Raw genomic sequence first — 23,110 nt, 5'->3', positions numbered from 1 at the left:
ACTGGTTGAAAGAAACATGGATCCTGAAGGGCCAGAGCTTCTCCGAGAGTTGGTGTTTAATTTTAAGGACTATCAAAAAAACCAGCAGAGAGGAATTGAGAGAGAATTAAGAGCCTCGGATGTGAGATCTCCAGGCTAAATAGTAGATTAAGACTGATGGACATTTGTTGGGGACTGGAACCGGGAAAGGGGTGGGGTGGGGTTTGGGAATCCAAAGGGTACATAAGTATAATGTGTTTTGCTTTTATTTTTGTTTTTGTAATGTTTATGAAATTTGGGGAATTCGTGGAAGGGAATTTGGGTCGACTTTAGAAAGAATGTTTTAAGAATATGTATTGATGTATAAGTATTGATGTTTAAGTTTGGATAAGGTAAAAAAAATGAACTAAATTAAAGGAAAATAAGGTTAGCAAAAATAAATTGAGGAAATGGATGAAAGAGTAAAAGTAAAATAATAACATGTTAATTTATTAGGTTAAGAATTATGGTTAAGGATTTGCTGAATCAATAATTTGAATTGGAATACAAAAAGGGGAGGTATGAGGAGGTCGGGAAAATATGTCAATGAAAGTAAATTTTGGTGAACTTAATGTGTTTTTAATTTTTATGTATATTTTTTTCTGGTTTTTCGTATTTTTTTTCCTTTTCCTTTTTGACTTTTTATATTCTTACTGTATTAATTTTTGAAAATTTTAATAAATATATTTTTTTAAAAAAAGAAAATTGGTGGAGATTCTATATCTTTCACACAGTACAAGCTCCACCCCCAACATGTTTAAATCATGTATGGCCATGAGCACACATGCAGAGACGAGAGAGGGGGGAAACGCAATGTTCTGTGTGGATGTTAAATCAGATGGGATAAGAACTTCGGCCATTGTCTAATTCTACCCCAGCTCCTCAAGCCTTTCGATCTGCACCCTTATCTGCCCCCTACTTTTTTAAAAATATATATATATTTCTGGTTTCTATTCCTTATTTAACTGCTGGAGAAAAGCTGCCTCTGCCTTTACTCCTTCCAAGAGCTCCGGGGAGGCCTTGATGGTCCCTGAGGGGAAGACGGACGCAGAGGAGTCCGGCCTTCGTGCCGCATTCACTCCTGGGGGGCTCATTGCAAGAGCCAGTTGCCTTCCTGCAAGGCCTACCTAGAAGGGTGGTTTTTTAAATATATAAAATAAATAAATCATCCATAGGCCGCTCTATTTTCTTGGGAGAGAAAATGAACTGGGTTGGTGGCTCTCGGTGAGTGCAGCCAAAAGGGCCTCATAACTGCTTGCCGCAGAAATGAAGGCCTCTGACCTCAGGCAAAGGTTTTGTGAAAGAATTGCTGCAAGACAGCTGGGAGCATATTAAGTTCCTCAAATGCAGATTTGCAAATGTAGATTTCCTTAAATCATTATGTTACGCTTCCTCAAATGTAGGTTTAGGTTTCTTTCAGTCGTTACATTGCACTTATTGTGGTTCTGGGGGCTGTAGGGCCACCAAAGCAGTACCACAATAGATAAACAACGAAGCGTTTATTTTTGCAAAGGGAGGGCTTTGAATTTTTGCCTGCTGTTTGAGGAGAAGATGGCAGCCATGTTGGAACTGATCAGGGCAGGCTGGGTGCAAAAGGACAGCATCGCTCCCTACTTGATTTTTAAAAGTGCTTTCCAATGAGCGTTGTTTGCCAGTTCAAAAAGTTATACTGTTTATAATTCACAATCGGGCATTTGATAATGTGTGCCCAATTCATTCTGTGACCCAATTTTCCCAGAACCTCCATCTTTGTGGTCCTAGAACCACACAGGCCTTGACTAAGGCCTAGTTTTAATTCAGGTGATAAAAGCTGCCTCAGGGCTTCTCCGCTTCAGGTCAAGGCTCACATGACTGAGGGTGAAGAGAGAGAGAGATAAAGAGTAATATTCTAATTGTGGTAGAAGTTTTTGCTACATGCATATTCCTGCATGGTCGGGGGTTGGTCTAGATGACCCGCAGGATCCCTTCCAATTCTTCTGTGATTCTATGTAGAGGCATCTGTATTCTGGGAATAGGAAATAATTACTATTTTCACCACACTTCAACCATGGGGTAGACTGCCCTCCGCATATAACACCACACACCAACGCACTTTTTTGTTGTGAGAAGACCCCACGCTTCTTTATACGTGCATTGGAAAGTATAAACATGCTTGACTTTCTCATGTTTGGAATGTTTCTCCAAATATACATTCCTTCTGCATCCAAGACTGGATATTGGGAAGAAGGGTTCTTGCCTAGACCCTTGTCACACTGATTTTTCATGTCAGGGATTTTTTTTTCATATTTTTTTAAGAAGAATTATTGACTCAGATGAGGCCCTAGGGTTAGACAAATCCACAGACTAGCAATGGCTATATTCTGCCTCCACTGTTGAAATGTCAAGTCACTGGGAAGCACAAGTAGACAGAGCGCTGTTGTGCTCAAGTCCTTTGATCAAAATGTAGAATTTAAGTATTTTTCTTTATTTTATTGGTTTTCCCTCCAGTGGAGAGAAGTCTGTTACTGGCTAGTTGGCTTTAAAACTTTGAATTAACAGGCATTTAAGAACTGAAGCATTCAATTGATTAGTGCAGATTAGCTTTAGCTGATGACCTGGTGAATAGAAGAGTATTAAACATGCAGTATGTAAATGTCTCCTAAATGTCTGCAATCATTTATTATTTCTGTATATTACTAATGTCATTACAAATTCATGTTTCTTTTAAATCTTTCAAGTAAAAGAATCATGCTCAGCAAGGAGAAAAGAAAGCAGAAGGTAAGGAGGAATTACACTGAATTAGGAGGCAGGTGCAAATGTGATTTCTGCTTGCCAGAAATCAACAACAGAGAAGAGAGTATTTGCATCGTTGAAGTCTGGAAACAGATTAATTTTTCCAGAGAGGTAGATGTGATATTATGAAGCCATTCACAGTGTTCAAACACTCCAATTTTTCTGCTTGTAGACAGAAATGTCCCGTGATTGGAAATGAGGAATTAAAAACCCATGCAAGTCAGCCATTCCCAAATCACGTTTTTTCGGTTCATATTGTCAGTGTCCTTTTCAAGGTTCTACTTTCAGGCTGAATTATTTCACAACTGCTAACTCTTCTCTTTTGCTGCCAATGGCACTAGCTGTTTTGAGGATCTTGGTGGAATGATCGAGGGAAATTTCCTTTTTTTTTTTAAAGGCAGTTTGTAATTGTTTGTCACCTTGAGCCTTGAGGTGGGATATATGTATGACTAAGAGCCTGTTTCTTTAGCAAGGAAGTGTACATTGTTATGACATTTTCCTGTAATTCTTAATATAACAGGACTTTTTCGAAAAAGAAAAGCTTAAATCAAAGATGAAGCTGTTGGGAATTTCTCCCCTTAAAAGCTCAGCTGTCAGCTTAGATCTCCTCAATCTGTGTGTTGTTAATCAGATATCTACCAAGAAAGATTGTTCTGGTGAGTTTAACTGCAAACTTAATTGTCAAAGTTTTACCATTAAAAGCATGACCGTAAGAAAAATGTGGCTAAGTTCTCCAACATTCACTCCATCAAATTTACTCCTACTTCATCAAATCTGAACCACAACCTTTTTGTGTTCATTGAATGTCCTGCTAACTAAAAATGAAAACAGAATGCTGAAAAAGTTGTAACCTACAATGAACATATCAGCAATAATTAATACTGTATAGCACTGTTTAAAAAGTGTTTTGGTCCTGCAGTCTTACCAAAACATTGGATGTCCCTCTTTAATTCACTCAAAGGACTGTTAATCTTTTGAGTACTTTCATTACAGAAAATGTTCGAAAAGCAGTTCATGTGGATATTAACAGAGGAGTAAAATTCCCACTGAGAAGACACAATGTAGAACTTCCTGAGTCACCACAACATAGGCAGTCTAAACCATACCAAGATGACACTGAGCACAGGTACATCCCAATATAATTTTCTGAATTGTAATATTTTGATTCGTTGTATCTGTCTACCTACCGACGTACCTACCTACCTACCTATCATAGACTACATTGGCATGCAGGTGCAGCTATGTGAAGAGTTATAGGTTCTAGCTGAAATGAAGACATCCCAGGCAAATGTTGTAATAATATCTGCACATCACAGATTCCTAGCTCTTTTTCTTATGTATGCCACAATCTCTCTCACATTAAAGTGAAAATGTAAGTATCCTGTAAGAATGCTATGGAATTTTCTGATCCCTTATGAAAATAAATCGCCATGAGATGCTACCGTTTCTTTCTGAAGTCAGAGGATCCCAACAAGACAAGCTGAGAAAAGTTTTAACATTATGAAAGAATGGTGACGTTGACAGTGGTTGCATACAGCTTGAGCTCCTGCTTTAAACCGATTAATATATCTTCCTGTTGGTATAAAACTGTGAATTTTTTTACATTTAAAAGAGGTGTTCCATGTAGAGAGGTGTTTGGGAGCCGACACAGCAGAAAGCCCTCTTTAGTGCCCCTAGTAAAGCTATTGGGCTCAGAATCAACATTATTTATTCAAATAATAAAACATGACTTATTTATTTGGGCTCTGCATAATAAAGTGACACACCTTATTATCTTTTGCTTGGCTTGGCCTTTTGGTCTTATAATTACTATCCTTTGTTCTCCATTTGACAAAGTGGAGTCTGGGACATGAAAGTTTATGCCACAATATACAAGTTAGCTTTGACTCAAGGTCCTTGAGGAGACCACAGCCTCCTTTTGCCGCTATACACCTGAAGTTCGTCACCAAGGCCATGCGTAGAGAGGCATAGGATTACATTGTAAGAGTTTTAATTTTGCCCGAGTGGGCATCAAGAAAACCTAAGAATACCAAATGCCTTCTACTTAGTCTGATAAAGATGCAAATCTCAGTACCTCTGAAAATATGAAAACTTTTCCTCAAACAATAACACCTTGGAGGTCCCAGGCCTCAAGGAGGTTAGACTGGCCTCGACCAGAGCCAGGGCCTTTTCAGCTCTGGCCCCGGCCTGGTGGAACGCTTTTTTGCAAGAGACCAGGGCCCTGCGGGATTTGACATCTTTCCGCAAAGCCTGCAAGATGGAGCTGTTCCGCCAGGTCTTTGGCTGGGGTCCAGCCTGACCCCTTCTTCTTCTTTTTTATAAGACCCTGTATGCAAGTGGCCTCCCTAGCCCTTTCCACTGGCTCATATAAGACGAGCACAAACATTTGGGCCTGGTGAGCACTCAATACTCCCAACCCCTATAGTTATAACCCGTGGGTTGACATCTGATTTTATTCTGCTCCTGATTTTAAGCTGTATTTTAATCGATTGTTTGATTTATGCTTTTAATGTATCATATAATTTGATGTTAGCCGCCCTGCTGAGCCTGGTCCTGGCCATGGAGGACATGGTATAAATAAATTATTATTATTATTATTATTATTATTATTATTATTATTATTATTATTATTAAATTTCCTTGTCATAATAGGATACAACAGGAGGTATTAGAAAACAGAAGAAAATATCTATCAGAAAAGCAGAACATTCAGTCCCAAGTAAGCTATGCTTATAACATGCCTACCAAGCTTTTTATGTTACACTCAGTTGTGTTGTGTTACACTCAGTTGTGTCACTGTTGGCTCCATGCTAGTTACAGCATAATATTTTGCATCCCCCAAATGGCTCTTGCTACAATTCCTGTGAGATCTTGTACAATAAAAGTTTGTGCCCTAGTGATTTACATTTATTGCATAGTTTTGGTTAATAGTTGCCTTTCCCAAAATAGTGTTAGTGGTGGCATATAAACCCATAATCAATCATCAAAATACTATTTTAAAATAAGATTCATAAGCATAAGTAAATCAGTGTATGCTAGTAGAAAGTCTCAAGGCTCATTTGATTGTCTATCAGGAAAAAAAATCAGATTTCCCAGGGTTTTAGAAGTTAAGCAAGTGTCCAAGGACATACTGCATCTGCTACAAAGTGTTCTTATATAATCTGTTGACAGTGCCTACAGTCTTCTCAGCCAGCAAATACTGTGTGTGAAGAACCTTGGTTTTCAAAGGCTGCCTGCAGGCGAAGGAATTTCAGTAACCCAGATGTAGACACAGCTTCTGGTCTATATTTCCAGCAGTTGAATAGGTAGGGACAGGCTTTATATTGCAAATAAAATATAATGCAGAGTGGATTTTTATCTGCTTAAAAATATAATGGCTTCTGAAGTGCATAATTATATTACTTTTTGTGTTTTCTGCATCTTGAAGATAAAACTTGTGCTAAGATATTACTGTACTGGCCTTCCTGTGCTTTTTGTTTTTCATATACAGAGAATTCAGTTCTTTGTTGTTCTGAGAATTCAGATTCTAGAGTTGTTTTCACAACATATATTGTGGTATTGCTGGAGCTTTGTGCAGACATTGGAGACTAGGCGTGGTGAGCATATCAGAATCATGTTTCCCCTCACACACAACTCCAGTCGTAGCATCACATGATGTATTGTCATATTTGCAGAGGGGCCTACGCTCATAGAGCCCATTGCCTGCAGGGTGCAGCTGCCCAATCTATACATTCTAATTTTGTCATGTACAGATTGCATGGCTGGGGCCTTGACATTTTTGACTACAAACGTAAGCCCATATGCAAAAGGATGATCCAATATAAGATCATTACAACATGGGTGGGTAGACACATCAGATAAGCAACCAAACATCACAATTGTGATCCCCGCACCATGCATATCAAACATCTACAGGACGCTTCGGTTTAATGTAAATTTCTTCTGCCAGTTCTTGCATTAATCACTGTGCTTAATTTAATAATTTGCTTATGACGAAAGAGGATCAGAACGCTCTCATAAATTACATAAACAGAACAGGGAACAAAGCCAAATGAACTATTGAAATGACACAGTGTGACAATTATTAGCTTCTTTTGTCTCATTAAACCATACTTGCACAAATGGGATCGTAGACAACTGATGCTCTCAGCAAACACACGGCCTATTTTTAACAATACATTTAAAATGTATTGTTAAGTATGGCATGATAGCATTCCGAGAGGGATTATGGATCCGAACATGCTTTCAGAATTCTATCACAGTATACATGATAGCCCATTAGGTGTTGCATATTACTAACATCTTTCCCTGTGCTTTTCATGCAAAAGTGCTTTATGCCTCTCCTCCTGCTACTGTCAAGTTTACTGCAGTGGAGCTGCAGTGACATACAGTGGTTGAACAAGTTAGTCACAACTGCTTAAAATAAGATGTTTCGTACGATTCTGAAAAAGACTAAAACAAGGTCCCAGTTTCCCTTCATAATCGAGATATAACATGCTTAAAGTATTTGGAATTCTAAAAAATTGGGTAATTTCAAAGAGAGAGAGAGAGAGAAAGAGAGATCATATTGAAGAGAAGAACATGCATGTTTATACTAGTAATATAATATTTCAGCAGATTATATGTTGCTTAGCTGTTTAACTGCTCACCTTTTCATTTCCCCCACCCCATCCCCACAAAGTCCAGACTATAGTAACCCACTTGGCAAGTCTCCCAAGGTCAGTGATGACACAAATTTCAGAAGCCATCGCAATGAAGAGCCATTGTTTGGGTTTGTGAATAACATATTAGAGGCTACCGCTGGTGAAAGCTCTCGACCCATTGCAGCTTTCTTTGAAGAGGAGAAACAGCAGTTTCCAACTGCTCCTTCTTCCGATTCCAGCCATTCTTTCGGTAACAAAAGCATCATCGACCAGCTGTTTACCGATTCAGCTAATGCAAATGAAATATCCAGAATGCCTAGTCCTTATGATATGGAAGAAATGCACCAGATGTCAAGTTGTGCTCACAGGTGCCCTGCTGAGAGAGACCTCAGAGGCATTTTCACAGCTCCAGAGCAGATTCTCTTCCCAAACAGCCAGAGCTTAAATGCAAGCACCCAGGAGTCCATTAATCAGCCAAGAGATTACTGTATTCAAGAACGAAAGCCTGTAATGTTTTCTGAACAGCAAGAGAATGCTAAAAACTTTGGAAATACAGGTAAATGTAAAAGTAAAGTAATTACAATGTAGAGGTCTTCTCATATTTAAGGAGCCCAATAATACAATTAGCAAAATGTCCTTTTGTTAATATAAGTGCTTCATAAAGTAAAGGTAAAGGGACCCCTGACCATTAGGTCCAGTCGTGACCGACTCTGGGGTTGCAGCGCTCATCTCGCTTTATTGGCCGAGGGAGCTGGCGTACAGCTTCTGGGTCATGTGGCCAGCATGACTAAGCTGCCTCTGGTAAACCAGAGCAGTGCACAGAAACGCCGTTGAACTTCCCGCCGGAGCAGTACGTATTTATCTACTTGCACTTTGACATGCTTTCGAACTGCTAGGTTGGCAGGAGCAGGGACCGAGCAATGGGAGCTCACCCCGTCGCGGGGATTCGAACCGCCGACTTTCTGATCGGCAAGTCCTAGGCTCTGTGGTTTAACCCAGAGCACCACCAGCATCCCTTAAGTGCTTCATATGAGGACCTATATATCAAAGGGACCTCTTGAGGTCCTATATATTGAAGGGGATACACACAGATGCACTGCACTCACCATAGGGTGCTATTGGTAGAGACAATGTCTCTTACACACTGCTTTCTTTTTCTCCATGTAAGGGAATGGCAGCCATTCACTTGTCTGGGAGAAATTAGAGGGAAGGGTTGGGTGCATCTTACTAGGCCCAGAATCCCAACTGAGGAACAATATTTGCTTTCTCTCTAATGTATTTGCACTGCATCCCACTTAACTTTATCCCATATTACTGCATGGATTCCATCAAGAAAGAGGACAGAGCCAACCTCTGCAAAGCCCCACTTGTGCACTTGCACGTCTTTGTACAGAATACTTCTTGGCTTTTAAGCTTATTACCAATACCCTTGTCTTTTAAAATAAGTTACCAATATCATCATTATATGTGCAGTGCATTGGCTTCCTGCCAAATTTGGAAGTGGATTAACAGCATACCTAACTCTTCATGGAGCTATGGGGAGATGCAGCAACAATTATCACTGCTGGTTATCTGGTTGCATTTTAGAATTAGATTACAGAGAGACATATTGATCCAGAATTCTATGTGTGTATATGAAGCTTCTATACAAGTGGTGTTTCCCATTCATTTCCATGGAGGAAGTCAGTGGGCGAATGGCTTCCCATTAAAATTAATGGAGAAATTGTTCCAGGGAAAGTGTTCATTAAGATTCTCCACACCTAAAACACAACACATCACATATGTGTGGTGCATACGTGGTTGTTGTTTTTTTTGTTTTGTTTTTTAAATAGCTTTAATAAATGGTTATTATGGGCGTATCTGAAGTTATAGTTTATAACTTTTTTATTTTCAGTGGGATTTGAAAGCCAAAAGAGAAATATCAAGGTAGCAGACAGCATGCAAAATTGCTTAGAGAAAAGGTAAGTCTTTGAAGCATTTGTGCTTCATTTAACCCAGGGGTCGGCAAGTTTTACCTTGCCTGGACCAGTTCACTCCCGCAGAGATCATTCTGTGGATCAGATCGCGTCTGCGCAGATGTGATTTCCAGCGTCTGCACAGACATGATTTCTGGTGCTGCGGAAGCAAGTCCCCGCTCTGCGCTTCGCTGGTTTAGCGCAGCATGTGGGGACTCACCGAGTGGGCAGCTCAGTTCGGGGGTGGCTCGGGGGCCATTTAAATGACCCCCATGGGTCACATGACCCCTGATTTAGCCTTTAAAGTAGTGATATGGTGCCTGGTCCTCAAACACTCTGCACTTCAATAGGGAGAAAGCCGCACTCGCAGAGCTCATGTGATGCTGAATTTCGGCATCAATGTTGGCCCTTGTGGAAAGATAACTGTCCAGGTAGGAGAAGTGATCAACATTTTCCAACGTTACACCATTGAGTTGTATTTGTGCTGCTGCAGAGGGGTTATTCTGTACTTGTTGGTGCAGCACTTTGGTTTTTCGGATGTTGAGTGATAGGCCAAGCTTTTTGTAAAGCTTCTGCAAAGATATTTAGGATGGTTGGAGGTCATCCTCTGAGCGTGCACACACTACATTGTCAGCATGCTGAAGACAGGCGAAGTGGTATCAGTGTACTGGAAGAAGCAAAGATCACCAGTGTAGAAGCAATGGTTCTTCAACATCAACTTCGTTGGACTGGTCATGTTGTGCGGATGCCTGATGATCGTCTTCCAAAACAACTACTCTATTCTGAACTTAAAAATGGAAAGTGTAATGCTGGTGGTCAACAAAAGAGGTTTAAAGACTCTCTCAAGGCAAATCTAAAAAAATGTAGTAAAAACACTGACAACTGGGAAACACTGGCCTGTGAGTGCTCCAGTTGGAGAACAGCCTTTACCAAAGGTGTCATGGGCTTTGAAGACATTCAAACTCAGGACGCAAGGGAGAAACATGCTAAGAGGAAGGCACGCTTGGCAAATCCACACCGTGATCAACTCCCACCCAGAAACCTATGTCCCCACTGTGGAAGGACGTGTGGATTTAGAATTGGCCTCCACAGTCACTTACGGACTCATTGTTAAAACCATGTTTATGGAAGACAATCTTACTCCGCTACGAGCGATCGCCAAAGAAGAAGAATGGTGCCTGGTGCATATATGCAAGTATTTTATTTGTGACAATCTCTATGGCACTCTGGCTCTCCAGTTTCCGTGTCCAATTCAATGTGTGCATTTTTAAAAGCCATTTGATAAAGCCACCGTGGCCAGAAAATAGTTTTATGATCACATCTGTCAGCTTGCACACCACAGGTTAGCGGTAACCAACATGGTCCCCTCCATATCTGGTGGACTACAAGCACCATAATCATTGACTCTTGGCCATGCTGCTTGGGACCGATGGAAGCTGAAGTCCGACAATGTCTGGAGGGCAACATGTTGGTTACCCCTGCCAAAGTCTGAGGTAAAGGGTATAATCCATTTGTTGTTGTTTAGTCGTTTAGTCGTGTCCGACTCTTCGTGACCCCATGGACCAGAGCACGCCAGGCACCTCTGTCCTCCACTACCTCCCGCAGTTTGGTCAAACTCATGCTGGTAATCTCGAAAACACTATCCAACCATCTCGTCCTCTGTCGCCCCCTTCTCCTTGTGCCCTCCATCTTTCCCAGCATCAGTGTCTTCTCCAGGGAGTCTTCTCTTCTCATGAGGTGGCCAAAGTACTGGAGCCTCAGCTTCACGATCTGTCCTTCCAGTGAGCACTCAGGGCTGATTTCATTAAGAATGGATGCGTTTGATCTTCTTGCAGTCCATGGAACTCTCAAGAGTCTCCTCCAGCACCATAATCAGTTGTTCCATATCCAGTTCTAACTGTAGCTTCTTGTCCCACATAGAGATTTCTCAGGAGACAGATGAGGTGATCAGGCACTCCCGTTTCTTTAAGAACTTGCCACAGTTTGCCGTGGTCAACACAGTCAAAGGCTTTTGCACAGTCAATGAAACAGAAGTAGATGTCTTTCTGGAACTCTCTAGCTTTCTCCATAATCCAGCGCATGTTTGCAATTTGGTCTCTGGTTCCTCTGCCTCTTCTAAATCCAGCTTGCACTTCTGGGAGTTCTCAATCCACATACTGCTTGAGCCTTCCTTGTAGAATTTTAAGCATAACCTTGCTAGCGTGTGAAATGAGTGCAATTGTGCGGTAGTTGGAGCATTCTTTGGCACTGCCCTTCTTTGGGATTGGGATGTAGACTGATCTTCTCTATCATGGTATAACCCATGATAGCAGTTAATTAGTGATAGCTGCTGTTCAGCAAAGTATCATAGATATTTACGTACTTACTGCAGTTTCTCAAAGTAAGTCACTGTGCAGTGGCCCAAAGGCCTAAGAGTTTTTAATTGATCTGCATCCTCCCATTGGATGACAAAAGGACATACCAGCACATCACACTGAAGGTTAGGCTGGTGTTGGTGTTACATCAGAAGATCCCATGCTACCACTCCATTTCAGGTTGCAAGATACCTGACACTCCTTCCCCAACTTTGTTTCCTAACAAAAATGGTTGCGTTGGGAAATACAGCGATACCTGTTGAATGTTTAGCAGTTATGATTGAGCAAGGAAACCTACTGCCTATTGTATGCAGTTATTTTTGAACAAAGATCAAGGCTGAGCATATGCCTTATTTTAGAATTACAGTCTTTGGCCCCATTAGGCTAATGTTTTAAATGATAATGCATCTTATTCCTCTTCTACTGTTACAGTGTGGCATAGAGCAGGCGCTTTCAGATCAGGAGCCCAGTGTTAGATCTTCACTATTCAAAAGGGACGCGGGTGGCGCTGTGGGTAAAAGCCTCAGTGCCTAGGGCTTGCCGATCGAAAGGTCGGCAGTTCGAATCCCCGCGGTGGGGTGTGCTCCCGCTGCTTGGTCCCAGCGCCTGCCAACCTAGCAGTTCGAAAGCACCCCCGGGTGCAAGTAGATAAATAGGGACCGCTTACCAGCGGGAAGGTAAACGGTGTTCCGTGTGCTGCGCTGGCTCGCCAGATGCAGCTTTGTCACGCTGGCCACGTGACCCGGAAGTGTCTCCGGACAGCACTGGCCCCCGGCCTCTTGAGTGAGATGGGCGCACAACCCCAGAGTCTGTCAAGACTGGCCCATACGGGCAGGGGTACCTTTACCTTTTATTCAAAAGGGTATAAACTATTCGGTTAACACTATAGTTTAATTATAGCTACCCTAACATACCAAAACACCACTAGCAATGTTAGTTTTAGTTTGGTGATCAGGGACTGAAACTGCAATGAAAGTGACTCCCCTCTCCCGATATTTTGCGGCAGGAAGGCTGGATGGGCAGAACATAATCTGAGTAACTTGCAGATATTTGGACTTGAACAGGTAAAAGCTCTGTATGATTTTCATTGTGTGTAAAGGGAAGCAGCTCGAGTAGAATATGGCATGTTTTCAGTGCTACTTATGATCTGAACATAGAATTATTTTATGCCGTGTGCCCTCTGGTGCTGAAACCTGGCATCTTGAGCACTTTTCTCATTATATGAGGAAAGGAAGTCTCTTCCAATGAGCTTAGGTTGGGCTCTTGACTATTCCTTAATTGTCTGAATATTGGTTGGTGGGGTACACCAAATTGCAAGCAAAATTCTTTAGGGGTACCGTATTTTTCGCTCTACAAGACGCACCAGACCACAAGACGCACCTAGTTTTTGGAGGAGGAAAACAAGAAAAAAAATATTCTGAATCCCAGAAGCCAGAATAGCAAGAGGGATCGCTGCGCAGTGAAAGCAGCAATCCCTTTTGCTGTTCTGGCTTCTGGGATAGCTGCACAGCCTGCATTCGCTCCATAGGACGCACACACATTTCCCCTTACTTTTTAGGAGGGAAGAAGTGAGTCTTATAGTGCAAAAAATACGGTATGTTTTGAAGAGTAAATTTTCAAAAATGCTCCAGGTTAGCAGTGCTACTTAGAGGAGCACGACTCACGTTTGTTTCAAACACTGCATTTCATGCCACTGTACTGAGAGTATGTGCAGACATGATGCGAACTAAACTGGGAATCAGAATCGATTGTGGGTGGAGCTGAGGAGAATGCAATAAAGGAAGGAGGGACAAAGTGATGGAATATTACAGCTGAGAATGTAGGTGGCAATACAGTGGTACCTCGGGTTAAGTACTTAATTCGTTCCGAAGGTCCGTTCTTAACCTGAAACTGTACTTAACCTGAAGCACCACTTTAGCTAATGGGGCCTCCTGCTGCCGCCGTGCCACCGGAGCACGATTTCTGTTCTCATCCTGAAGCAAAGTTCTTAACCCGAGGTACTATTTCTGGGTTAGCAGAGTCTGTAACCTGAAGCGTATGTAACCTGAAGCGTATGTAACCCGAGGTACCACTGTATAGGTAGCAGGCAAGCAGGTAGATACTATGGAACTCCAGGACAGGATAGCATCATGCAGGTTGTTCCCCCAGCTGGCATCCACAATGCCTCTGTGGGCATGGTGAACAGAGTAACTCGCTGTAGGGTTTCCATTTTTGTTGGCCAACCCACATTCGTTGTCACAACTAGATCAGCCTATAGAACCAGCCCTTAAGAACTCCGTGGGAGCAAAAGGCTGAGGAGTGAACAAGAGAGATGAGTATTTCCTATGCTGGGATAGCTCACTCGGTAGAGCATGAGACTCTTAATCTCACAGTCATGGGTTTGGGCTCCATGTTGGGCAAAATATTCTTGCATTGCAGGGGTTGGATTTGATGGCCCCCATGCGCACTTCCAACTATATGATTCCATGGCAGCTCTTTGCTCCTTCTTTTCTAGCTCTGCTATAACGTCAAAACAATTATTAAAGTTAGTATAATTTGAAATTAGTATGACAAATGCCATTATTAGTATGTGTAGCTTTTACTTGGATTACCTTGGAGTGGATTTTTGATTATTTTTTTTCAAGTATAAAATTGACAGCCCTTTCTATAGATGACCTGATATGGCAAGCATCAAGTCCTTGACATTTTAGTTGTTTTCTCAAACTCAGTATGACAAAATGTTAGGTTCTGTATAGAGAATAGCATTAGTATGTTGGCAACTGACTTGTTTTTGAGAGTATGATTCAGCTGTTAAGGGGGAGTTAATTATGAAGTGGGAAACTATTACTAACCCAAAGAGGACTGGCTAATTGCCACTCATCACTCCTGTGGAAAGTGGGCAAATTCCCAAGGATTTATATCAGATATGAAGGTTGTGATGAGGAGAAACAGTATTTGATTTTCCTGAAGTGTTTTTTAAATAAATTTGTCTGTTTTATTTATTCATTAAATAATTATCGCACCCTTCCTCCCAAAGGGGCCCATACTTTCTAGGTCATCTTTCAGGGTTACCCCTTCTAAGCCAGCTTCCAACATATTGAAACAAAGCGCATTACAAGAACAAAAGCATAGTGTAAAACACCACATGGCTCATCTCAAATGTGTGTGACAGGAGCCTATGTGCTGCACATGATACACTCGAGTGTTACCCTTCCCTATCAGTTCAACGCTTATTTCTCTTGTGTGTGTGTGATTGTGATAATGGAAAAGCTGAAATATTAGAGACTGTTCTCATTCTGCAGTGGTCCAGTTGCCTGCCATTCCCCCAAACTGCTCTCAGCAAATCTGAGGGCCACACCCCTAGAGTACATATGGAGAAAAGAGCTGGATAACTGTAGCAGCAGAACTTGGGAAGATCAGATCAACTTGGTTCAGGCAGTGGAGCTGCACAGATGAAGGGCGAGATGATTCTCCTAATCATACTCTCCATTTTTAATAGCATCAGATGTTGAATAAACCCATTTGTCTCATCTGGTGGTGAAAAGATAACTTACCTGGTTCAGACCAGGACAGAGGAACAGCCTAGAATGATGGAGATGCAGGAGAAAACTCACCAGACTTGCCAATGGCAGCACTCAAGAGGATGGGGGAACAAACTCCTGCAAAGAAGAGCCTCACTTTCCCCATTTCATTTCAGCAAGCTGTGTTTGTGCATGAACGAGAAGCTACAATGCTTTTGTCTCAGGGTGCAATCTGGGGGATGCCTATAGTCCAGCCCTCTACAAACAGTAGTTGTAGCAATAACAATGAAGCACAACTCCCCACCTGCAGCTTCAGGTGAGGGAAGGTCCTTAGGTCAACTTGGCTTGATAGGTGTCGCCTTTTACTCTTCCTTCCCACCACTTAGCAATAGCAGAAATTCAGTCCTACATCCATGGTCAGCCTCTAGTCTTTTCCACTTAATCTGTGTCTCAGTAAGGATTGTGAAGCCTATGAAGAAAGTGTAGGAGGCCTGGTTCCTTATACTGAATGACCTCTTCTATGTAGAGTCAGTGTTGTGCAGCAGTCCCATGAGTGAATATCTACACCTTGTCAAGTCATTTAGCAAAGGTCCAGTGGTCCAGTTGCTATGAAGACAGATAATGACCTAGTAATCTTTATTTATGTAAAAGGCAAGTTATGTCCATTTTCCTGGGTTAACTTCGAAGCTTATGGTTTGAGCTCGTGGTAGAAATAGGAGAATGTGAGCTGCTTAGTGCAATATTATTGGAATGACTGGTCAACAATTTATGGGATTTGCCTGAAACAGAATTGAGGAACCCAAAGTAAAATGTACAGTAAATGAAGTTAGGCTAACATCATCTTTAATTTTCTTTAAAAAACCAACAACCCGAGAAAGGAAGCCTGCAGTTACTATGATCAGCATTCAAAGCATGGAAAACAAAAAGGTTAGTACTAATTTCAGATTCCTTAGTTTTCTTAATGGTCAAGAAGAACAGAACACATGTTCTTTAAGTCTGAGTTTCTCACCTAATGAGTTGTTATGTAGCTTTAACTCTTCTTAAATAGGTAAACCACTGGGTGGAACAAGCCTATGAGGGTGAGGAGCGAGAATCTATGGTGGAAGATATCCCCCAGTCCAAAGCCATATGGGGCTCTTGACAACAGAGCAAAATGGGTGGTCTTTAATCCCCCCCCCCCACTGTCCCTTGCCACTTAGTCATTTTCATCTTTTAAAAAATGTTTCCCTCCCATTGGTTCTAAAAGATGGGGAAATTAGACAACATTCTTTTTGAAAAGTTTGTTAGTGCTTAGAATTTTGAGATATATATTGTTTCAGATGAAGAATCTCAGCTAAGCAACCAGTCACCTAGTTATTCTCCAAACCGAACAGAGAGCTATGCCACTACTACATCTGCTGAGGTAAAGCCAGGCAAATATTGCCATAACTGAGTTTACACAAGCTTATCCAAGTGTCTGGGAATAAGCAGGGGTGCCAATGTTTTTTTGTTTTATTTTTTTAGCCCAGTAGAGTGTATATATTTATGAGCAGGGTTGAATGCAGCAGGGTCACATAAACACCAAAAACCATTCCTATATGACATTAACTAGAATGGTGATTCACTGGACCCACATGTGCACGATTAAACTGATAATTCTGTTTCAACAGTCTGAAGAGGAAGAGCAGGATGGAAGAGCATTGTCTTCCTTTGAGAACTCTTTTGCAAGAAATGATGGCAATCCACTTCCAGTTTCAGGAAATCAAAAGCTGCAGTGCAGTTGCCAGTCAGTGGCCATGTATTCCATTTTCCTCGACAAGAAAACAACTGACATTCACCCCCAGGCAAAACCAGCCAGGCCTCTGAAGGAAGATATGTTGCGCAGAGCTCAAACGCACAGATCATGTGAAAAGAAGCATGCTAATTTCAAGGCACAGCTCAACGCTTGGTCACAAACAGAGACACGTGCTGAAGAAATAGAAAAATCTGACGCAGCCGTGCAATGCAATATAATGCAGGCTTGCAGCTGTAATAACGTGCCATCCTCTGTCCATAGTGCTGAAATCACCACTTCCGCCAGCAAGACCACTGGAGGGCAGAACATTCCTGCAGATGAAAGCTGAAGCGCTGCTCTGAGCAGCACCCATTCGTTGAGAGTTAAGAGTTTGTCTCTTGAAACAGTACATGGCAAAATAGACTTAGGCATTCTGGATTACAGTAATAAAGGGGAGGCGTGTGATTAAATAAAGAAGTCATATCAAATCAATCTATATGCTTATTAGCTGTTTAATAAATATGGCAGATTTGACCGATTTATTCTTTTTAAAGAACGTGGACACACATATTTGTCCTGCTCACAGTTAAATCCCTTGGCCATGATCAAACATAGGGTTAAATGTACACTACAGTGATTGTAACAGGCTTAAGCATGGTTAATTTAGTGTTAATTGGAGCCAGTTTATATAAGGTGTGTTGCGTTGGGTGGCGACCTCTTTTGCACAGCTGTTTGCTCCTCCCCCCCCAAAAAATTCAGTATATCCTTCTGTAGTATACACAACTGATAAGAACATATGGTAAAAGAAATGTCTCTATTTTAATTCTGCCTTTTTCTTCCCGAAGGCAATGGACCAATTCAGAGGTAACAAGTTGCTTGGACAAACCATGGTTTGTTGGTAGATGAACAAGCTTGAACAAGCCCTCCTCTACCCCATCCCTCAATCTCCTCCATGTGGTATAAGCACTGACTACAACCAGAATTACTTTGCAGTGCTGGTTGGGGGGCAGCACTTAAAACACAGTTTCTGGGTTTATATTCAAAAACTGTGTTTTATAAAACTGGGTTTCCTCTGCAGCTGACTGTGCAAAAGGAATGGAAAGGGACAGGATAGGGCAAGCTTGTTGCTTCTTCATGTGCCAAGAAACTGATGGCTTGGAAAAGGCCTCTTACATCTGAATAGGATCGTGGAAAAGGGAGTCTTTATATAGAACCAATTGTTTCCACCTCTGTTGTCAACACACAAAATACTCTTTTCATTATCTGCATTAGAAATTGCTGAACAGGAACATAGAAATTCATTGTGCAATTAGAACTGTTAACCAAAGTTACTTCATTGTAATCTGCTATTGCATAAACATTACGAATGGTAGTATATAAAATAAAAAACATATTCCAAAACATCATTTCTCAGCCATTTAACTTAATTTAACCACCATTGGCTTTTACTTTGTTTGGATGATTTTCTTGAGCCAGAAAGGTTGATATTTACTCTTATTTTATTCAGTAGCTATGTGATCTGCAATCTGAAATAAAATTGTTTTCTTTTACTCTCTGTTCTTTGAAACGTAACTCTGCTAAGACACCCAAATCCTCTATTGGCTGCTGACTGTATTCCCTGCTTCAGAACGGCCACATCAGTGTCAGTCAGCCCTGACAAGCTGTGGTTGAACAGAACCTCCACTTTTATTTTAAACTCTGGCCTTCTGATTATTTCCCACGATCCCATTTTGTTAGGAAATGTTTTGGGTCAGAAGAGAGACATTAACTGTTGTTCTTTCAGTACTGCAAGAAAGGCAAGGATTATCTGAAGGTTAATATGCTGTGCCTTTTTCCTTCTCAGTGAGCATTGTTGAAAGATTTGCTGACCCTGCTTCAGCTGGGTCCTTCTGGTAGCACATTCTCATTCAGGAGACGTTGTCATGTAAAAGGTGTGTGCGTGTGTGTTCTCTGGCATTCAAACTGTGTTTTAAATCACCAGAAGCAGATCCACACATAAAACAACAACAATAACAACAATTTTCCTTGACAGGCAACACACAAACCAGTAGACTTTGGCCAAGTAGGAGTTTGTACTGCAGGACGCTCCAGGGTGCTATAATTCCTACATGACTAAAAACCTGCAAGAGCTTTTAGAATCTACAGCAACCTGCTGGCAGAGGAAGAATCCAGAACAAACTTTACTTGGTCCTTTCCATCTTCTGCAGGCAAGCTTTAAGTGTCCATTCTGGGCTTACCAATCTCATCAAACTGTCTTGCACTCAACATTTTTGGGAAAGGCAATATATACAAACAGATTAGCAGAACTAGCACACGTTGTTGTTGTTTAGTCGTTTAGTCGTGTCCGACTCTTCGTGACCCCATGGACCAGAGCACGCCAGGCACTTCTGTCTTCCACTGCCTCCCGCAGTTTGGTCAAACTCATGCTGGTAGCTTCGAGAACACTGTCCAACCATCTTGTCCTCTGTCGTCCCCTTCTCCTTGTGCCCTCCATCTTTCCCAACATCAGGGTCTTTTCCAGGGAGTCTTTTCTTCTCATGAGGTGGCCAAAGTACTGGAGCCTCAGCTTCACAATCTGTCCTTCCAGTGAGCACTCAGGGCTGATTTCCTTCAGAATGGAGAGGTTTGATCTTCTTGCAGTCCACGGGACTCTCAAGAGTCTCCTCCAGCACCATAATTCAAAAGCATCAATTCTTCGGCGATCAGCCTTCTTTATAGTCCAGCTCTCACTTCCATACATCACTACTGGGAAAACCATAGCTTTAACTATAGGGACCTTTGTTGGCAAGGTGATGTCTCTGCTTTTTAAGATGCTGTCTAGCACACATACAGCACCAATATTTCAACCAGTTCAAATGTCCTTTATGTAATAAAAATCAATTCAATAAACACATTTCAGCAAAGCAAGCAAAAAGAAGAGTATCAATTATGCATCAGAAGAGTGTATATATTATATATAAACTGGGATGTATGTGATAACTCTAATTACTGAAGTTAAGAATACTGTTTCCAAAAGTTGTGAGCTGAAAGTCTTTCCTTTTACTAATAAACGTGCAACATTTTTGTTCTTGCCCACTTGCTGAGCTTACATGGACAAAGCCATCTCTTCAAATACAAAACTAAGGAGTGGTTTGCACTGCCTCTCTCGTCTGAGCAACCAGCAGCCTTATAATCAAGGGATTCAAGTTCCTTGTTGGAATAGTTGTTTGGCTGCAGTGCCGCAAGGAAAAGGTAGGGTTTTCCGGTCCACATGCACAGTATGGGAGCAAAGATATTCTAAGCTAGCATTTCTCAAAGTCACTGTGCCTTTGGGTGGTGAATGATAAGTAAGATGATGATGATGATGATGATGATGATGATAATGATAATAATAATAATAATAATAATAATAATAATAATAAAATTATTTATACCCCGCCCATCTGGCTGAGTTTCCCCAGCCACTCTGGGCGGCTCCCAATCAAGTGTTAAAAACAGTACAGCGTTAAATATTATAAAACTTCCCTGAACAGGGCTGCCTTAAGATGTCTTCTGAATGTCAGGTAGTTGTTTATCTCTTTGATATCTGGTGGGAGGGCGTTCCACAGGGCGGGCGCCACTACCGAGAAGGCTCTCTGTCTGGTTCCCTGTAGCCTCACTTCTCACAATGAGGGAACCGCCAGAAGGCCCTCGGCGCTGGATCTCAGTGTCCGGGCTAAACGATGGGGGTGGAGACGCTCCTTCAGGTATACAGGACCGAGGCCGTTTAGGGCTTTAAAGGTCAGCACCAACACTATGAATCGTGCTCGGAAACGTACTGGGAGCCAATGCAGATCTCTCAGAACCGGTGTTATGTGGTCCTGGTGGCCACTCCCAGTCACCAGTCTAGCTGCCGCATTCTGGATTAATTGCAGTTTCCGGGTCACCTTCAAAGGTAGCCCCACGTAGAGCGCATTGAGGTAGTCCAAGCGAGAGATAACCAGAGCACGCACCACTCTGGCGAGACAGTTCGCGGGCAGGTAGGGTCTCAGCCTGCGTACCAGATGGAGCTGGTAAACAGCTGCCCTGGACACAGAATTAACCTGCACCTCCATGGACAGCTGTGAGTCCAAAATGACTCCCAGGCTGCGCACCTGGTCCTTCAGGGGCACAGTTACCCGATTCAGGACCAGGGAATCCCCCACACCCACCCGCTCCCTGTCCCCCAAGAAAATGAAGTGTTTGCCATCCTGTAAGTGCAACATGAGATGCTGTACCTGTGTATTCTCTTCCTGCCATGCAAATGTTACAGAATACAAGGTATTCCATGGTGGCACTAGCTGAAGCTGCATAAAACAGATGCAGGAAGAGGAAAGCCTTTTTAGATTGGTTGTGTATGTTTGTGCAGTCTTTGAATTCACCTCGGGGCACTGGGACATGGATTCACTGCTGTTGCTCATCCATTCTCTTCTCAGCCTCGACATAAATCAAAACACATTTTCATCAGGGCACAGTCCCCACATAGCTAAGTCATTTCAAGAGTGCTTTGGCAGTTCATCATGGAAAATATTTAGGAATGCACCCCCTGCAAAACAGTTAACAGGTTCCCCCACAGGCTCTCAGTCCCAAAAGAACATTTCCATTGAACGTCTCACTTGGTTGAAGGAGGGCACATAGAACATGCCCTTATAAATCACACTACCTATACTTTATAATGTATAATGTGCATCAATCGCTACCTACTTTGATCTTTTCACTCTGTTGGAGTGCATGCTAAAAGAACTTGAAAACTTAACGTGTAAATCATTTGAAATCCAATTTCAAAAGGCCCCATGGACTGAAGACTAGTAAACATTCTACGCTGTATTTGTCTCACCCTTGTGGGATTTAGAGGTTGGAAGATAAGTTCAGCCCAGAGTAAGTTTCACATGTGAAACCTTTCAAGCATAGTTCTAATTAGCGCAGCTGATTTCTGATAGGAGATCATGCATCTTCATTGACCATATGTTATCTCATATACACACACACACACACACACACATATATATATATATACACACATATATATATATATACACATACTTTAGTCAGCGCTAAGCTATCAAGCTGGTTATATATGGGCAAGGCTAAGGCTCAAGGAAATCCTAATCACATGATCTCATTTGCATTTTGGCTGTACTATTGTAGTCATGGTTACCAGGAGCCAGAGCAAGTTTCTTAATGTGGAGGAGCATACCTGCCAAGCTGGCTTTCTGGTCATAGAAATGAATTTATCAACTAGGCACCATGAATTTATCAACTAGCCACCATGAAATTCCATATGCAGGGTAACAGCTGTTTGGCCCAGCAGAAGGATACCTCACAAGAATAAATGTTTCCTTTTAGAAACCTGTGATCCTAGGCTTGTTTGTGCTGTTTGTAGTTTCAATTAGGTACCTGTTCTCTGAATTCTGCACTGCATGGTTTTAATGGAAAAACTCTTTTCATCGGTCTTCAGCTGCTTATATCTCACTATGATTTCTTTTATAAAAAAATATTTATTTGGTTTTTCAAATTAGATTTTTACATTCACATATCCAACATACAAGCTTCCAAAGAATATCCAGGACTTCCCTCCTCCCCTTTGTGGGTCCTATTATTAATCATTTCCTCCTGCATCTTTTATAATAATCCAAATCTTTTTTTGGGATGGAAAGAAAGGGCCAAATGGAATATGGAAAAATGGAATGATTATGTTTTTGAATATGTACAATCAGAAATATTTGCACAGATAGTGGTAGAGGATAGATGGGAAGAAGAAGAAGAAGAAGAAGAGTTTGGATTTGATATCCCGCCTTTCACTCCCCTTCAGGAGTCTCAAAGCGGCTAACAATCTCCTTTCCCTTCCTCCCCCACAACAAACACTGTGAGGTGAGTGGGGCTGAGAGACTTCAGAGAAGTGTGACCGGCCCAAGGTCACCCAGCAGCTGCATGTGGAGGGGCGGAGACGCGAACCCGGTCCCCCAGATTACGAGACTACCGCTCTTAACCACTACACCACACTGGCTCTCTGAAAACAAATGCCAAAGAATCACAAATAAATGGGCATTTTACAGGAACTGGATAGAAAGGGGGGAAGCCAGCCCTAACATACAAGCTTGAATGAACAGACTGTGTA

The 23,110-nt window shown here is 41.8% G+C and overlaps 2 protein-coding genes across 6 annotated transcripts in view; one reads left to right on the top strand and one right to left on the bottom strand.

The window, feature by feature from the left end:
• ABCD2 (ATP binding cassette subfamily D member 2) overlaps positions 1-15,627 on the bottom strand; it is a 74,206-nt gene extending 58,579 nt beyond the window's left edge. Inside the window, exon 1 of the mRNA XM_053406141.1 lies at positions 15,336-15,627. The gene's annotated coding sequence lies outside the window, so the exon portion shown is untranslated. The remainder of the gene's footprint in view (positions 1-15,335) is intronic.
• Positions 730-17,955, top strand: C10H12orf40 (chromosome 10 C12orf40 homolog). 5 transcript variants are annotated; one of them, XM_053406158.1, is made up of 12 exons: positions 730-1,242; positions 2,736-2,775; positions 3,311-3,446; positions 3,784-3,916; positions 5,443-5,509; positions 5,980-6,095; positions 7,472-7,989; positions 9,328-9,394; positions 12,746-12,806; positions 16,121-16,169; positions 16,562-16,644; positions 16,892-17,955. In XM_053406158.1, exons 1-12 carry the CDS (start codon positions 1,220-1,222, stop codon positions 17,342-17,344), a joined length of 1,746 nt encoding a protein of 581 aa, XP_053262133.1. In that variant the 5' UTR covers positions 730-1,219; the 3' UTR covers positions 17,345-17,955. The 5 variants fall into 5 exon arrangements, with proteins under 5 accessions (XP_053262133.1, XP_053262132.1, XP_053262131.1 ...); XM_053406157.1 differs by having other exon boundaries at positions 5,962-6,095; positions 12,749-12,806; XM_053406156.1 differs by having other exon boundaries at positions 5,962-6,095.
• The last annotated feature ends 5,155 nt before the right edge of the window (positions 17,956-23,110 follow it).

The sequence above is a fragment of the Podarcis raffonei genome, chromosome 10 (genome assembly GCF_027172205.1).
Source record: "Podarcis raffonei isolate rPodRaf1 chromosome 10, rPodRaf1.pri, whole genome shotgun sequence".
Taxonomy (NCBI): Eukaryota; Metazoa; Chordata; class Lepidosauria; order Squamata; family Lacertidae; genus Podarcis; species Podarcis raffonei.
This window is presented reverse-complemented; position numbering and strand designations above follow the sequence as displayed.

Bases quoted from the DNA above. Each gene is read 5' to 3' on its own strand.
- C10H12orf40 (XM_053406156.1), top strand. From the start codon at position 1,220: ATGAACTGGGTTGGTGGCTCTCG. The intron at 3,447-3,783 runs GTGAGTTTAACT...CTTTCATTACAG, and splicing joins TACCAAGAAAGATTGTTCTG to AAAATGTTCGAAAAGCAGTT. The intron at 7,990-9,327 runs GTAAATGTAAAA...TTTTATTTTCAG, and splicing joins TAAAAACTTTGGAAATACAG to TGGGATTTGAAAGCCAAAAG.